The sequence below is a fragment of the Nanorana parkeri genome, unplaced genomic scaffold (genome assembly GCF_000935625.1).
Source record: "Nanorana parkeri isolate BGI_ZX_2015 unplaced genomic scaffold, ASM93562v1 scaffold49, whole genome shotgun sequence".
Taxonomy (NCBI): Eukaryota; Metazoa; Chordata; class Amphibia; order Anura; family Dicroglossidae; genus Nanorana; species Nanorana parkeri.
In genome coordinates, this window is record NW_017306317.1 from 2,503,655 (window position 1) to 2,522,782 (window position 19,128).

Consider the following 19,128-nt stretch of genomic DNA (forward strand, 5'->3'; position numbering starts at 1 on the left):
GCTAGGTCTTACTTTCGGGGTAGTTCTTATTTTCGGGGAAACACGGTATTACTTTGTTATTTTAAGTAATGGCAAAGTTATCAATGAATAAACAGGCCTAGAGCAGAAATTTAAATATTGCTCTGTTCCATAAGTGGTTCACAGGTGTAAGAGATGAACTGGTTAATATTTGCATTGCCTAGATTTTGAAATGAATCTATGGTGATGCCTACGTCCAATAACCCTTAAACACCTATTTGAACTCTGTACTTTTCAGCTATGTGGGCAATTCAAATAATAGATATATGATTCAAAGAGACACCCACAATTAAATTAATGATGACTAAAAAAATATTATTTACATTTATGATTGTACTATTGTGTGGTATATGGAAAATATATGTTCTTTCTTGAAATACTAAAAACATTTTAATCCACATTGCAATTTTCTAATGGTAAAATTGCAAAGTTATTCAGAATGTCCATAAATTCAAAGGGTTATTCACAAAGCTGCCGAAGGCAGCCGTGTGAATAACCGACCTGAAGTGAAGTGAGCCGAACGCTGTTCGGCTATTCACTTAAGGCTTGTACATCTGATTTCAGCCATACATCGGCTGAAATCAGCCGTACATCGGCTTGCTTCAGGTGGCCTCGGGTCGGCATGCTCAGCATGTTTGGCCATCCCGAAGTGCAGAAGGAGTTCAACTCAGCCGATCCAACATCTGGATCAGCTGAGCCGAACCTCCGGCAGGCTACTCGCTGCTGTTTGGCCTTTTCTCATATTCTGCATGCCAAGCGGCATTCGGATTGGCTATTCTGCTCGGTACCTCCGTGGTACCAAGCAGAATAGAAAAACAGTACAAAAAAAAGTAGAAAACGATTGGGCGGAGCTAGCAGTGACAGCTAGCTCCACCCAACTGTTTCCTATTGGCCGGGACCTGCTGTCATTAGAATGAGAGCTCAGCGGACCCGGCGGTGAAATCAAGGCCAGCACTGCTGAGCTCTCATTGCAATGACAGTTCAACGTCCCCTGGTTGCCTGGTAACCAGGGGATGCTGAACTGTCATTACAATGAGAGATGCCTACACTTACATCTCTCTGCTTTAAAATATGTTATCCATGTTGTGGGCTCTCCTTGGGAGAATGCTGCATGTATTTCAAATCTGTAGTGGAATCGAAGGGGGTAACACCTCTTTAAAGACTTGCATATTATAAAACCCACATAGGTAATGCCTACTGCAGGAAGGCTATTTTGTTATGTAATATTAGGATTCTCCATCAGAATCCTTCTGCTGCACTGCTTATTAATATGTCTGACTGATGTAGCATTTGAGAGCTAGCAGAGAGCACTATCTATACAATTAAACAGCTTCTGTATCATAATCAATTAATAATATATAAATATCTATGACTAAGCCCGTGATTGGGTGAAACGCATCAGAGGGGTGGACCTTGGGTGGGACACCAGTAATGTGGTACAAGCTTAAATAAACTATTTCAGCAGAATCCAGTGTGCGGCCAGCATTTCTTCTGTTTGTATGGGCTCATATGAGAGCAAGGACATGCTCCCAGCGGCAAGCACCCCGGCCCATTCCTTTCTGAGCCGTGGAGGAGTGGGGCTACTTTTATGTGTTCTCCCAGCTTCTTTATCATCCCAGCCAACACTGGGGGTGGGGTGGGCGGTTGACAGAACATGGAAATAAGGTGTTTTGTTCTGGCATGCAACCCCAGGTTAGTGCTTCATACGAACCACTAAAGAACTAAGTAGATAAACAAAAGGATACGTTTGATGTAAATGGTAATTACCGTAGGTAACATTTTCTATGTATAGCTGTCTTTCTGTTCAGCATTTTTTTTTGCATGTTCAAAGATAGATGTTAAATAGCGAACAGAAGATACAGATTAACTAGGCACATGGCATGTTAGGCTGGCCTATTTTATGTCAGAATGAGGATGCCCATGTTGGACACACCCTAGAGGGATTTGGCAGCATATAATTACTAGTACAAAGTTGCCTTATATTTTTTCTGTTCACTGTAATTTTCCAGCATTTGTGTTTGTTATGCCACAGCGATGGTGTTATTATAATAACACAACTGTATCATTACTACATACAATACGGACTATAGAGCTTATTGCAAAACACAGCTTAAAACAAAATGGCACTGTTTAAATCACAGAGAATCCTAATAATAGGAATTGACTGATCTCAGCCATAAAAATTGAGCCATATAAAAGCTTACATGAAAGGAACCATATTAAAAATAACGAATAAACCCAAAACACAAGCTGGCTCATACATAATAGTTTCTGCAAACTTTAGCGGATATATATACTGTAATATTCAGGGTCGGTTCTGATCGATAGCCAGCCATGTTAGGAAAATAGTAAGTCTCTTTTTTCTTCCCAAAAACACTCCAACAGAAACAGCTTATCTTCAACAAATGAAACGAATGAACAAAACTTCCCTTCAGTACAAGTTAATGAATGGCTAACTGCTTCAGTAAGTTAGTCCCACACCAGGGTTAGAGTCTCAGCCAGCTCCAAGAGGTTTCCACACGGGCACAGACACCCAGCAGCAGTGTCTCAGTAAGCAGCAGTTCACAGCCTAGCACAACCATGTGTCCTGCTCCAAAGACACCTCAGAGACCACTGCCGGACGGTTTCCTGTGCTCTTTAAACACTACCAGCAGGTGGGTTAACCCTTACCAGGACCGAATGCCTTTAGTCAGGGTTGGAGGCTCTTTTCCACCCAATATCTATCCGAGCCTCCAGTTTCCTTTCAAAAAAACTCACCCCGGAACCACTCATCCTGCATTGGTAAGAACTTCTGACAAAACCTGTTGTTAACCCCTCAAAGGAACCATGACTTAAATAATGGGGAAATATACCTTTCGTCCAGGATGCGTTCCGGGCGTCCTGTACAATATATATATATATATATACATACATACAGTTGTGGTTCTGTTGAGCTTTTTCTTTATACAGCTAGTTACTTTTCCCTGCAGCTAGTGTCTCCTAAACATGAAATAGTTGATAACATAAAAAAGTGGACCATACTTAACTACGCTATATAACATAACTTGTACTGGCAGAATTACTGAGGATCTCATTGCTGAACTCCTTTTGTAAATACTTGTTGTCAGGCTATCTCTAGCCTCAATATTTATGAAACACCGGTTTAGAACATGCAGTGATTGAAGTCAAACCTCCTGCGCTGTATATTTGTTCTGAAACAGTATCTTAATATATTCAGCCCTTTGGATCAACATAACAGCTAGGCATATATAATTTCTACAAGAAGCTCATGCCTGCACTTTCAACAAAGTCTGATACTGCCATCCTTTATGGCTTTGTAGCACTCTGTCCTCTGTAAATCATAGACAGATATATGTCCATGCTATATAAAATAATAAAATAGATATATTTCTATTATAGGATTCATTTGTTGGTTATAGGTTTCAGGGGTTAAATATGGAGAGGCTTGTCTCTTGTCTGCTGAAAGACGAGCCCCACTCCTAACAAGAGTTTTTTTGTGTTCATGGTTTTAATGACTGAGGTGTTTAGTGCTAAATAAAAACTCTTAAACAGTGTGTCAGAGTTTCTGAACATAAGAGTATAGCTCAAATCAGGGGTGTCCCTACGGTATTCTCTGACTGAGGTGGGGCAGGGGGAGGGGATGCTGGTGACAAAGACGTTACCAGGGGGTTCACTGACATCACTGGTTGCCAGCAGCTGGCCAGGATGACATCAGTGAGCTGGGTGGGACACCAGCAAGAGCGTTACAGGTTGCAAAGATCTCTTAGCAACCTGGGATGCTCTGGCTGGAAAGGGGGCAGGCCCCCACCCCCCCTTAACGTGACCCAATGAGATGCTGCCAGAGACAACTGGAGAGGAAAGGCCTTCGCTGAAATTTAGATAAGATGATCTCTTAAACCAGACCCTCATAATAATGTGTTACCTGTCCCCTCCCTGGAAATGATTAATTGATAGGAACCATGGCATGTCTGCCACACTATTATAAAGTGATGACATGCCTAGGAAAAGGGTTGACCACACATGAAAGGGTTTGATTTCTGAAAGTATATTAAGGCTATGTTATATAACTGGCTTACATGAAAACATGAAATAATAGGATTCTAAGAAGAGCATGAATCCAAAACATAGATTGGAATTAAAAAAAAGCCGTGTAGTTGCCTAAACTTAAAATACATCATATCTAATTTGATGCCAAATATTGTCTGTCAAGCTTTGCCAATTACCAATAAATCCAGATTATGTCAACGTAATAAAATAGTACTTAGGTTACTGCAAGTGTAGCGCAGCACTACAAACTGCTGTTGTTTCCCCACAACTAATCAGGTTTCGATATGACCTAAAGTATCAGCTTTTGACCTGATTGCTAGCTGTGAGAATGTAACATTTCTTAGTACTGACACTTTGATGCATGGCGCTAATTTATAAATGTTCCACCAGCATATAACTGGGTAGATTTCATTCACATTGCACTAGTGCCACTAGATGGCGCTGAGGAGTATAGACATTTCCTATGCTAGCTAATGCTATATAGGGACGTGAGTGCGTGCAAACAGCATCCGCTCAGCTATCCGCTAGCAGAACATTTATAACTCAGTCTCACAGTGTTTACTGAGAGAGTAAATAATTTGACTTAAATTCTGATTTTCTTTTTTTCTGATTGGTTGTCTTATTCCCGGTCTCCATTTTGTTTCTATAAATAAGGTTCATGGCATTTTGTCAGTAATTAGAAAATGTTGGCTCTTCAAGGCTTTGTAAGCCAGGAACAAATCTGTGAAACCTAAGAATGGTCTGGAAGCTTTGGGCAGTTGGTACTGTGGTTTTTGTAGGCACTCAAGTTTCATCAATGTACACACAGACTGGTGTGTCAGCAGTTCAAATATTTACTTATAAGAGAGGATTTCCTTATTATAATGTAAAGAAAACAACATGGCCATAGCTTTTATTATAATACAACAGCCAGAACTTCACATAGTGTGATTCTCCACACATTTTATCTTATAAGATACACACTTTCTAATCAAAAAATGTTGTTACTTTGCCAGGTTCCTACTGTGCCATTTCCAAAATAAAAACTGGTCAAAACACACTGAACAGTACTCATTGCTGGTAAATCTGCATGAAATGTAAAACTATGTTTAAGGATCTGCTAGATGTCATCAGAAATTATGAATGAATGTATACCAATACTAGTATCTGTGCCGATGCCGAGTACTCATACTCGCCCAAATGCTCCGATGCCTAGCCCGATACTTCTGGTATCTGGAAGCTGGCTCCATGCTCTCTTGTCACTTGTGACGAGAGAGCATGGAGCCAGCTTCCCGGCCAATCAGGTAGCCGGGCAGCGTGTAATGACGCAACATTCTTTGGAAGCTGGCCAATCAGGAAGCCAGGCGCTGTGTATTGACGAGGGAGCATGAAGCCGGTTTCCCGGCCAATCAGGTAGCTGGGCAGCATGTAATGACGTAACATTGGTCGGAAGCTGGTCAATCAGGAAGCCCGGCGCCGTGTAACGATGAGGGAACATGAAGCTGGCTTCCCGGGCAATCAGGAAGCCGGGTGCCGCGTCATTACACAGCCCCCGGCTTCCTGATTGGCCAGAAAGCTGGCTCCATGCTTTCTCGTCACCTAGTGACAAGAAGCATGGGGACGGCTTCCCTGCTAATCGGGAAGCCGGTAGCGAGTCTTTATACGCTGCCCGGCTTCACGGCTAATCAGGAAACCAGGTGGTGAGTCATTACATGCCGCCTGGCTTCCTGGATGGTACTCGGTATTCGGTATTGGCCGGTACCAAAAGAAAAATATCGGTACTCGATACCGCACACACACGCCCAGAGTTTGTGCTAAGCTCAAAGCATGATCCTGAAATGCTGGATATACAGTAAATAGCTCTAGGTGAAAGCATAGCTTTTATCCTAATTTCCTATCCTGTCGGGTGCAGTCACTGGGACAGGAAGTGAGGAAAAAACCTTCTGAATGGGAATATAGACAACAATAAAACCTGAGAAGATCCATCACCTCTCTGTTCTACCAAGAAAAGGAGTGTATTTATTTCCGCCCCTGTCTCAGATGGAGAGATTTCCCCTTACTGCTTTTCCAGGTAGCGCCAGTCATGGAGATAGGAAACGTGACAAAAATCAGCAGAACACAATAAAAAAATTGTCTAACCTGTCTTCACTTACAAATGTTTTGGCTGGAGTTCCACTTTTATATTCATTAAAAGTAAAGGCATAAAAATGCATATATTCATATGAAATGTTTACTATCTGACAGTTTACAAAAATCATACAGTGTACTTTTGTGAACACACATTTTGAGTTTATTATGGCAGTGCTTACATTAAAATCTAAATACCTTAAAAAGTTCATATAGTCATGTAAAAAATTAAGTGCACCCCATGAAAACTGTTTTCCAGATATTTAAACAGGCAAATATTAGATCTTCACCCAACCAGTGTCTACAGATAAAGGTGAAATAAATATTGCCTTTCAAATCATGTATTAAATAGAAAAAAAATCTGTAGAAGTGGTGTACTGAGGAAACAGTAAGCACATAATTGGCTTCAGCTAGAATTGCCCCCTTTAGCAGAAATTACTTCTTGTAGATATTTTGAATACCTTAGCCACCAGACTCTGACATCAACTCTGTAAAATGTTTGACCATTTCTCATTGCAAATTTCCTTCAGTTGCAAGATGTTTGTGGGTATATACACTGAGTGGCCAGATTATTATCAGCGTCAGCGACTAGTCAATGTTAGGGCAGAACGGAGAGTGGCAAGACTGGTACAAGACAACAGAAGGGCAACAGTGCAGTGTCAGATTCCACGCATCACCTTTCAACATCTCGTGGAGTCACAAGGCAGCCCAACGAAGTCATCTCGTGGAGTCATCTCGTGGCCCAACGAAGTACTGATGGGGTGGTCATAATAATCTGGCCACTCAGTGTATACCCTGTTTCCCTGAAAATAAGACCTACCCCGAAAATAAGACCTAGTACTATTTTTGGGAATTGCTAAAATATAAGACCTACCCCGAAAATAAGACCTAGTTGTGACCATTGCAAGGGCCGGTGGTGGCATAAGGGGGGAACCTGAAGAGCCACGGGAGAGAATCAGTGGTGCAAATGAAGCCAGTACTAGAGGAAGCTAGGCGGCAGCACATGGAGCAGAGCCGCATAAGCCAATGCCTCCTCTATAGCGCCGACTCCTGTCACAGGCGGATTGATACCAAATGCACTCCGCCTGTGAGGAATCTATAGTGAAAGCGCTCTTGGAAAGGTATGGCACCCCTGATTGCCCTGATCACCCTATTCTTAACTTTGCCATTTTGGATTATTTAATTTGGATTTGCATTAACTTTGGATTGTTATATATTAAAAAAATAAAAATAAGACCTACCCCGAAAATAAGACCTAGTGTGTTTTTTTGAGCCAAAAAATATATAAGACAGTGTCTTATTTTCGGGGAAACACGGTATACACACACATTAAAAAGGCTATACAGTCCCTTTAAGCTGACAAGAAACAGAAGTGAGGTCAGTAAATCCCACTATTGCATATGGCTGTGTTGCTCATTGTGGACTTTCATATATGCAGAACAGAAAGAGTTAGTGAACAGTTTACTACTTTGCAGTATCTCACTGAATAGGGGTAGGGTGATGATCCTTGAAAATTATTTCCATCTGTCACAACTGTAGGTGAAATGGTTAAAATGAAGTGTGCACTGATCAAGGGTTGCGTCATCTACTTTTATTTTATTTACAATGAAATTACTATGTCTTCAGCAAAAAGAAAACAAAAAAGCTGAAATAAATACAGGGTACTCTATTTACAACTAGAGTTGTACTGGTTTTTCGGTATCAAGTACGATTACCAATATTTATACTTCGGTACTCGCCGATACCGGTACTTCCGGTAGCATGGAGCCGTCTTTCCGGGGCAAGCAGGAAGCTTGGCAGCGAGTCATTACCCACTGCCCAGCTTCTTGATTGCCCGAGAAGCCAGCTCCATGCTGTTTGGCGTGCTTGACGTTGAATGGCTGGGAAGCCGGCTTCCCAGGCAATCTGCGTGGAGCCAGCTTCCTGGCCAGTCAGGAAGCTGGGAAGCGGGCCATTACCTGTCGCCCGGCTTCCTGATTAGCCAGGAAGCCGGCATGGTGCCGATTGCATCGAGGCGGCTGTTTGGCGGCTGTTTGGCACTTTGATTTTGTGGTCCCCGGTCAGACCTCTGGACGCTGTCAGAGAGTCTGCTGGCCCAGCGATCTAGCCGGTGATGTCACAATCAACCAGAATCCAAAGATGCACACGGAGAGCTGTCAGTGTGAGGCTGGTGAGTACTGCGCCCTGCTATAGGGGAGTGCCACTCTGCACACTCCGCCTACATTGCTGTGCTTGCTTAATGGCCAAATAGCATGGAACCAGCTTCCCAGTCAATCCTGATTGGCCAGGAAGCCGGCTCCATGTTCCCTCGCGACACTGCCAGTCAGAGAAAATCTCCCTCTGACCAGAAGTTCTGGTATCAGTATAAGTATCGGAGCATTTGGGCGAGTACGAGTACTTGCCTAAATACTCAGTAACGGCAGCGATATCGATACTAGTATCGGTATCGGTGCATTCCTACTTACAACATAATCTCTGAATAGATTCACTGAGCATGTTACAAGATTTTTATGAAAGAGGAGCAAAATAAAGTAAAGATATAATAGTTCCATGTTATAGCTGTGTTTTGTATAGCACAGGTTATAAAATCAAATTTTTCCCCAAATGTACAATACAAAGCTGCTAGTGGTCCAGGAATTAGTTAGTTTATTATTAACACTAAACAACCAATGGCACCATGACACTAAAAGAGCCACCAAAAGATTAGGGGTGGTATGATACTAAACAACCAATGGCACCATGACACTAAAAGAGCCACCAAAAGATTAGGGGTGGTATGATACTCCCGTTCTTATACAACAATTTTATTACCATTCAGATTAGTAATAAGGTTATACAACTCTTCTTATCTTCATTAAAGTTACAGACCTGTGCAAATAAACCACTAACCTCCTCCAGTTGGCAAGCCTTGATGACACTCAGGTATCTGTACTGGTCATAGGAGACCCCAAACACTATGTTTTCCTTGATGGTCCCAGGCATTATCCAGGACACTTGAGGAGAAAATGATATTCGTCCACTGTGTTTTATTTTCCCTGAGGAAGGTACCAGCTCTCCCATGATCATCATTAGAAGAGAAGTCTGCAATAGCAAATACAGATTGAGTACTTATGGCACAAACTCTACCATTTCCACATTATGCTTTAAATGACAGGAAGAGTTTATAAATGCAAGGTCTTCCAACCTCGACTTTCACACTGCACAGGGCTCCTACGATGCCCATAAATTAGGTGTTGCACAACATATTATCCATGGAAGTTACTCTGCTCACTTCCTATTGATTGCACAGTATGTTGATTGTATCTTACTGGAATTCCTACAAAAATGGCTGAACCTGATAGGTTTACATAACACACTTGGGAGGTGTTAAGTTAATTCAGTTCCACCGAATATAATGACAGATCCAACAATTAGCTATGTTTTATTATTTGCAAAAGTAATTAATTGCACCTTTGCATTACATTTGTTCCAAAGACGTAATTTAAGTCTGGTGGTGTCAAAACAGTGGGATTTTTGTCACCGGTCCTTGTGCAACTCTTGTGAGATGTGATTTGGCATACCTGCTGCGTAGTTCAAATACATCTCCCCGCTTTCTGTTTTCACTTATGCATGTGTCAGTACTCTGGACAAGAAGAAAGTGGCTGATGCTAGACATGCTAAGCAGATTATGGTTAGACCATTTTCATACAAATGGTAAATTTGTTTATTAAAATTTATTAACAATCACACTTAAAATGTTCAGCATGCATGTTGATGCTCTAAGAGAACGGATGGAAGAAAACTGCCAGACATTCCAACATGGACCTAATCTTGGGAGAAACAATATTGATATCTGCTACAACCCACGGAAATATCATCACCTCATTTCTATGGGCATATTAAAGACGAATTACAGACAAACAGCTAAATAAACAAATACACAGATTAAATACATATAAGGGAGCGGTTTTACCTGCCAAAGAATTTGTATTTCTGTCTGTCAAGTTTTGAGATTTTAACAGCCCTGCTAAACAGCCAGGTGGTTGACACCACTTTCATTGTTACAGTTATAGACTGTACTCTCTCCACCCCTTATCCTGCTGACTGGAGAGTGAAATAGCATTCACAGACTGATGAGGTCACTTCTCTGCTCATTTTGCTCTCTCCAGCTGTCAGTATTCTCTGTCACATATGCATGCAGTACACCTGACTGGTTCCCAGCCCTGCCCCTCTTTCCCCAATTCTAAGTGCTGCTGTATAGGGGATTTTATCAGACTAATACTAAGTCAAATCAGTTCACATATGATCCTGTACTCCTGATGGTATTAGACTTTCAAATAATAATAGGTGGGTGGACAAAGTGATAGTGTCCAATTGCACCGCGCCAAAACCAGATCAAGGGATGCAAAGTCACCAGCACTCCAGATATGTAATTATGCCTCACAAATGTATTGTGAAAAAACAGTGTCGCAGACACATACTGTATACCATCATTTTGAGGCCGTGCAGGGTCCTTTTTTCAAAGAAACATAGGGGTCTATTCACGAAGCTGCCGAAGGATCTGGCTGTAGCTTCGGCCGATCCTTCGGCTAGCTTCGGCCCCAGGACCCCTTCAGTTCAGCAGAACCTAAGAGGTGCTGTACAGGCTATTCACAATAGCCCGTACAGCTCCCGATCATGGCCGAGCGGCTCGGCCGAGCCGAACGCATATGCATCGGCTTGGCTGAGCCGTGCTGAAAGCCGAAGCTGGCTGAGCAGCCGGCCATTGGCCGGCAGACAGCACTCGTGAATAGACCCTATAGAGTGGTATGTCACCCAATTTTGCTTTGTGAAAGGGACCTGCAAGGCCCCAAAACATTATTATATGTGTCTGTGACACTGTTCTTCACAATAAATGTGTAAGGTGCAATTACATGTCTGTAGTGCTGGTGATTGTAGTGCTGGTGACTTTGCATCCCTTGATTTGTTACCAAGTCAAATGTATTTGTGTCTTTTATAACTGATTTACGTTTAACTTTGATAGTAAATGTTTTCATCATGCTTTCCCCCACATTAACATAACATCATTTTGTACTTGTTTGTACCCACTGTGAAGTTTCTGCCCTTACTCTGTGGTATGTTATGTTTGAAGTATTTTACTGACAACGACATGCAAGCTGAGTCATTTCTGAGACATCCTTGAGACAACTTGCATCATTATTACTGCAGTGAAGTATTGAACAACCCATGTTATACAGAAAGACATCTCAGAGGCTGTGTACCCAAAGTTCAGCAGATCATTTAACACATTCCTTTCAAATAGCTAATTATGCTGCAGAAAAGTAAACAGACCTTTCCACATTGGTAGCTCTGCAGACCCTTTAGTAAATCACACTACATGACTGTCATATCACAAAACATGGCTGAACTGAAGTCATAATATGATACTTTGCAAAAGTTGCTCCATTGCACTTAATGGTTTTCTGGTATCTTAAGTTATATGGTTTGCATATTCTCCATAGGCTTGTATGGGTTTCCTTCTGGCACTTCTGCTTCCTCCCACACTCCAAAGACATGATGGTAGGTTAATTAGCTCCTTTCCCAATCAAAGGAACAAAGGGCCCTGGTGCAAGATTTTTTTTTGGGCCCCCCCCCCAAAAAAAAACCCACAAATACAGCGCTCTCCTGCCGCAGCGCTCGGCCGGCTGTCACTTTCTCTCCTCCCCGCTGGGACACAGAGCAGCGCCCAGTGGGGAGGAAAGAAAGCACGGACCGCTGTATCAGCAGAAAAATGGCACTTTTGGCATTTAGCCAAAAGTGTCATTTCCGGCCGATATCTTTTGGCGGCCGATATATCGGTGCAACCCTAATATTTACAGCAATGCAGAATGGCACAGGCTATAGAGGACTATTTACCCCCCCTTACCTCTTCTGGCCGGTCTTCTGTCTTCATCTGTTTCCTATGTGTTTTCTGTTTGCTGGGTCCTCACTGCCGTCTGAGGCCCCATGATGTGCCTGCAGGGCTGTCTTCAGTGCCTCCTTGTTCTGCGGCTCCCTCATCACAGTGGCCGGCGGGCCCCATACTATCTCAGCCGGCGGACAGGCCCCCCCATTTCAGTGCGTCGCGCCCCCCCCATTTTGGATTGTCAGACGCGCTGTGTCAGATTACACAGCGCGGCTCCCGATCGGGCTAAGCATTCTATCGCCATGGCAACCATCGGATGAACGGATGATCCGACACTCTCGGCGCAGAGATGGGGGGCCCGCTGGCCGCTGGGTACCGATCAGGCGCTGGGACTGTGCTGGGGCCCCCACAGGCCCAAGGCCCTGGTGCGCCCGCACCGGCAGTAGTTCCGCCACTGGGCTGCACTATCCAGAGAATTCCAATACTGAAGACTTTATTGAAATTCACAGCAAATCCAGTATAACAGTGAATAAAGTGTATAAAGCAACAAATGCCAGCACTGCACACCTCTTGGTTGGTGCTGGTTGGGGGTGTGCAGTGCTGGCATTTTTTGCATTATACACTTTATTCACTGTTATACTGGATTTGCTGTGAATTTCAATAAAGTCTGCAGTATTGGAATTCTCTGGATAGTGCGGTCTGTTCATATACTGCTATATATCAATTCTACTTTGATGTCTGTATAGAAATGTAAAAATGTATGGAGTTCAGTTCTTCTTTGGTTTATTGTACAAAATATGTCCTTATAGTTTTAAAAGTGCAATGTTGTGTGTCAGCTAAAATCCACCGAGCCTTACAGGATTTCTCAGAAAATAATTCTTCAGTAGCTGGAATTCCAGTATCAAGTTGGCTTTATACCAAGCTTATATCTTAATAGAATTTAGATAAGATATTTAATGGGAACACTGTATAATGTTTATAGAATCAAAGCAACCGACTTCCTATGATCAGCTCTGGAGTTGCTGATCAAACAAGTTCTATTTATGATAAAATATAACAGTATACAAATGAAAGAGTTCGTATTTACACACCACTATAAAGTACATAAATATTTCAAGTGTACAAGTAGACTTAATAGGTCGCTGAGTAATCATTTCTTTGACCTGGTATGTAGCAAAATATTCTTTTTAAATGACAGTATGTTCTTTGAACTTTGCAACAAATGCATTGGTGTATTGGTAGTCATTTCATTAATAAAACATGGTATGGCACATTGCGTTTTAGAAATGTTATTATGCATCCATTACCCACAAACCAGGTTTATTTTAAACATCATATTGATTTTAATATAGGCGATGGTGAAAATGGCAACCTACATGTAAACTAATGGACATCTACACCAAGAGAAACATGTAAGCTGCCAGTACTGACTTCTGAAAAGGATATTTGGTTGGTTTTTAAACTGATCTTCTGGATTTACTTCTTTAAGAAACCAACCTGGGACAAGCATGTAGCAAATCAAGTCACAGCAAAGTCACACCTCTTGATCTGAAAGAAGTCAGCAGCTTAGAAAGTAAGTAAATTAGTAAACCACTGTGACGGGCAGGTATCTAGCATATTCAGAAGACATTGCTAGTAATAAAAACCCATTTATTTATCTAAGTACACATTTATTTTAAACATATCTTTTATACCTGTATTTTGAAAAGATTTAGAGAGTTATTCGCTAAAGAGCCGAAGGATATAGCCGTAGCTTCGGCTAATCCTTCGGCTCACTTCGGCCCTGGACCTATTCACAAAAGCCTGTAAAGCAGCCAAACAGCTCAGCCAAGCTAAAACACCCCAAAAGTCATACAAAGCCCTTTAGGTCTGGTAGGAATTTAAAGGGGGAAGTCCACCCCCCAAAAATGGGGAAATAAAAAATAAAATGTGGGGTCCCCCCTAAAATTCCCAGTCAGACCCTTAATCCGAGGGCAGGCATGGCAGGGCAGGAAAGGGGGGGACAAGCGAGTGCCCCCCCCCCTCCTTGCACCATACCTACCAGGCCACATGCCCTCGGCATTCGGAGGGTGCTTTTTCAGGGTCCCCCCTTGAAAAGCGCCTTGTTCCCGTGCCGATGAGGACACAGGGCTTATTTGCATTGGGGTATCCCCTTTAATGAAGGGGGCATCCAGATGCTGCCCTCCCCTTGTAAATGAGTAAGGGGTACTTGTCCCCCTACTCATTCACTAAAGGGTTCAAATGAATTGTAAATAAAGAGCCGACACTTTAAAGGAGAACTATGGGGTTAAGGCTTTTCCCCATAGTTCTCCTTAGGGTAACGGGAGGACACTAATTAGCGTCCTCCCGTCACCCTAGGCTCAGTATACCGCGAGCTGCTGCTCGCGGTATACTGAGACGCCGCAGCTGAAGCGGATCCCGACAATTATGTCTGGATCCGCCCAGCTGCGTGACTGACAGCTGGCTCTGCCTATCTAGAGGCAGAGCCAGCTGTACCCGCCCCCTCCCCGTCCGTTCCGCCAGTCAGCGCTGGCGGCTCGGAGCGGGGAGGGGGGAATCCCTGCAGGGAGCCGTGAGTGGCAGTCACGGCTCTCTGCAGGGATAGATCGAGAAGTGAGCGAACGCCGGTATGTGTTCGCTCACGTCCCGATCTACTGAGCCGACCTGTGACAGTTTCATTGTCACAGGTCGGCTAGAACTATGAGGTGAGTGAAAAGCACTCACCTCATAGTTCTCCTTTAAGAAAAATCCTTGAATTGAAATACAAAACAACATTTTTTGGCAAGTCCTTTAATAAAAAAAAAAAAGCCAAAGCATTGATCCACCAACGTAATCCAAGGGTCAAACAGGACCACCCTTGGATTACGTTAGCCTTGTCCAACCATGACGACGATTAGTCGAAATAAAATAAAACCCGCCGCAAAGTGACATTTTGACAGATGCCGGCAAAATATAAACAATTGGGAGGAGCTAGCCATGACATCACTGCTAGCGCCGCCCAACTGTTTCCATTTGTACGGCACCTGTCAGTGTCTTCCCACAGGTCCAGGCCAAATCAAAACAAATGGGCGGAGTCAGCCGTGACATTTGTCAGGTCATTTGGTCATTTGACAGTTTTTATTTTTAACTAGGGAGTTCCTCCTAACTTTTCTGGTTTGGGTGGGGGACCCCACACCGGGTTTTTTTTTGTTTCCTTTTGCTTACTTTTTTTTATTCTGCTCGCTACCTCGGAATACCAGAATAGGGGTGAGCGGCAGCGAGTGCACTGCCAGAGGTTCGGCTCAGCCGATCCAGATGTTGGATCGGCTGAATTGAACGTGTTCTTCAGTTCAGTTGAACATTCTGAGCATGTTCGGCTGAACCGAAGGGAGCCGAAGCCAGCCGAAGTATGGCTGATTTCTGCCGATGTACCGATGAAATCAGCTGTACAGGGCTGAAGTGAATAGGCGAACGGCGGTCGGCTCACTTCACTTCGGCTCGGTTATTCACTCGGCTGCCTTCGGCTGCTTAGTGAATAACCCCCTTATAAAGCAAAAGGAATGCAAGAGGGCCAGTAGGACAACTGCCCCCAATCTCTTGTTTGTGTAATGATAGAAAAAGTTATCCTTATTCAGCATTGGACATAGGCCAGTCTTTAGTCACTATCTAAAGCAATAACAAAGCAATGTAATTGCTGCTCACCCATTAAAACAATAATTTGACATATACTGCAACAGTTTTGAAGCCTAATTCTGAGCAGGAAAGTAATAATAAAAAGGTAATTATCATCATGACTAGCTGCCATAATCCCTAGTTATTTATTATTATTATTATTTCCCCAGTTATTAAAAACATTTAAATTGGCGATGTTGTAACAAAGTCCATTATCAATGACTGCACCCCAGGCCAAAATCTGAAAGAGCAGGTATTGCGATGCACTGTGTTGGGAAATCTTTTAAAAAACTGAGGCTGCATTAATTTCATTATGGTACTTTGGCAGCTTATTCTAATTAACGGGTTGAATATTGCCACACACTGCACTGCACCTAACCAGAAAGGTCTAAATGGGGTCTAAAGTCTAATCACTATAAGTGATATTAAAGTCAAAATGTTTTCAGCTTCAAATGCTGGTGAATTCACTTACAATGGATGGTCCCCCCGAATGTTTGAAAGTTTTAGCTTGCTGCAGCAACAGCTGGTCCCCTGAGCACTGGCCCTGATATCCTGTTTTAGGGTGGCTTCTTTCTCTTGTAGGGTCCTATGGAGCCACCCTTGTGTGTGCTATAAAGCTGTGTGTGTCTCCACAAACACATAGGCACGATACTCCACTTCCCTCCCTCCTGCTCCCCTCTTTTCCTTCCTTTCTGCCGTCTTCCTTCTCCGACCTAGAGACTGCTCTGTCCCTTGTGAGCTTGTACTGGAGAGGAACATCAGGGAAGCCGAGCTGAGAGAGATGGAGCCAGCTGTTTGGAAACATGACTGTAAGTACTTGGGCCAAAATGTATATACAGTATGTGTTTGCTGGCCAAAGTATATTTGTTTGACCTGTATTCATTATTGAAAAATAGTTTGAGAGTTTAAAACTACTTCAAGTGTCTGCATCATTATTGGCCAGCATCCTGGTCTTGGATGCAGATGCTTGCCCTGGATGATACCAGAACAAATGCTGGTCTCCTGAGGATAAAGGACGATAACAGCATTTTGGGGTAAGTTCTGAAAGTTACTTAGTATGTATGCACTTAAAAAAAGAATACATGTAATGTTAGGCTACATTCGCATCTAGGTGACAGCGTTGTTTTTTAATTTGCTTCTACATGCGCTGCATGTTTTTGTGCATTTACTGAGCATTTAATATGCATACATTAAGTTGCACTTTTTTGTAAGCAGATTGTGACACACTGATGTAAATGGGCAAATGCATGTAAATTGCATGCAAAAATGCAGCAATCGCATGTTTTTAAGCGTTTCCATTGAAGTACATGGGGCCAAGCTCTTAATCTGACAAAAAGAAGCTCGTACTTTTTTCCAGCTTGATACAAGCAACAAAACACTCAGATGTGAACATGTCCATAGAAGTTAATGGGATTTTGTTTTGGGCGTTTATTTTGGGCGTTTTTTAGGGAAGAAAAAGCGCTACGAAATGCTAGGTGTGAACAGAGCCTTACTACATTGTTTGTATAAAACCCATTTAACTCCTGCTTTTAATGCAATTAGTGTTCAACATGCAAAGTGTTTTGTGAGTGGAAGCATCTTGTCATTCATCTGCCTTCTTCCCCTCACAGAAAGCTTTGCACTTTGAAAAGAATGCAGGTATATTTTGTAAATGGGCAAGGGGGGGAACAAGGGGAGAGGGAGCGGTGCTGATTCCTTCACTTTTACAGTAGAAATAGTTAACATAAACAGCACCTGAAGTTTACCACTTCTACAGGACCCATCACCCAGCAGGATGTCAGACATACTTCATTAGAGGTAAGTTACATCATTGAACTAAACTTCAGCTTTATAGAATGTTAAAATCACTGCCACCATAAATGCTATGTATATAGGCTGGATTATTCCAGATTTAGGCAATACAGTGTGAGAAAATCTCTGTCCTGCCCTTGTCAGCTGTTACTGTCTTGCACTTTGATAAACAACCTCTGATATCAAGCTTGTAAAATATATTCCCAAATGTTCCATGAACAGATAATCAGAAGATTGACTGCAGCTCTCATTTTGACAGCTGCTGTAACTCGTTAGTTAATTAGTAGCCAGCAACCTTGATCAAAGCAGAGTTGAGAAATGCAGGGAAAGGTGTTACATATTTCAGTTTAGTTCCAGTCTTATCTCTGGGTTCTATCTGAGGTCATCAGGAAGCCAAGGGCTTCAACGCAAGTGGAAAACATAAATCATTGAAACAAAACAATTAGCGCAATTTGAGGACGTCATAACGAGTCAGAACATTTTGCATCTATCTTCAAATTAGTTTAGGTGTTCATGTGAAATTTCTTTCCCCTTTGCCAAAAAGAACTGTGTTGTGTTGACATAACAGCGAACCTAGAAGCACAGGGTTCTTTATACAATCTGTACAAATTTACCTAAAAATAAATAGATTAGGGGACCACTAAAACAATTCATACAGAACACAGCAGAAAACAGAACATGCTGCAGCCATTCAGACTGGGTCCACACCTTTTAAAGTGACACTAAACTCAGGAGTTGAATCTTAAATATGCATTCAAGTACCTTAACTATTAACACAAATGTAACATATCACTCAGCTGTAGATCTTCTTTGCTGGACTACAATCTCAATACAAATCAATTAACTAAACATAAGATTGTAGTCCATTACGGGAGCATTACGGGAAGGACAGTGTCAGCACCAATTCAGAGATGATTTGAGGATCTACAGCCAAGTGATAAACACATAAGGTACAGTTTTGTTAATACCGTAGTTAGAGTTTAGTGTCACTTCAAGTTATCCCAGTCCTGTCGACACACACATTAAAAGTAAATATTTTATTAATATCAGTTAAAATTACATTACATACAGTATAATAATAATTACAAGGGGCCTTGTTACATGTAAAGTTATTTTAACTGACTTTAATTTAAAAAAATTGCTTTTACATAAGGCAGGTCTGGTATAACAACACATTGATTTTGAAATAGACATACAGGCCTATGGAAAATATTTGATTCTTTAGGACTTTTACTAATTCCCTTCCCAATCAAAAACATTTGCCCACAAATGTATCTAGTTTAAATGACCCATGGTAAAGATATCTTTTTCCATAGATATATAGTGATCTATAAATAGTACAGTAAAACTTCAGATGTTTTATACGTTTTCGATAATGAAGTGTAATATCACTAATTTACTTTAGCTAGTACTAGTTAGTTCCATTTCTGCAGGTCAGGACTCAGCAGCTTTCCTGCACCTTAAGGAAAAGAGACATTTTTTTCGGGGACAGTGAGGTGCATATTGTGGACAGAGAGGACAATTGGTTCACTAGAGGTGTGATAGTGGCCATCTACATCAAACTGGAATAACTGCCTTTGAACAGGGGTGGGGGAATTCAACACCATCTGCCTTCCACATATAATGCCATTTTAACATCTCTACCCTGGCGA

General features: G+C 42.2%; 1 protein-coding gene across 1 annotated transcript in view; it reads right to left on the reverse strand.

Moving 5' to 3' along the window:
* The window catches only part of CFTR (cystic fibrosis transmembrane conductance regulator), a 126,067-nt gene that overhangs the window by 61,394 nt on the left and 45,545 nt on the right, over window positions 1-19,128 (reverse strand). Inside the window, exon 11 of the mRNA XM_018573973.1 lies at window positions 9,061-9,254. Coding sequence (XP_018429475.1) covers window positions 9,061-9,254 — 194 coding nt within the window. The remainder of the gene's footprint in view (window positions 1-9,060; window positions 9,255-19,128) is intronic.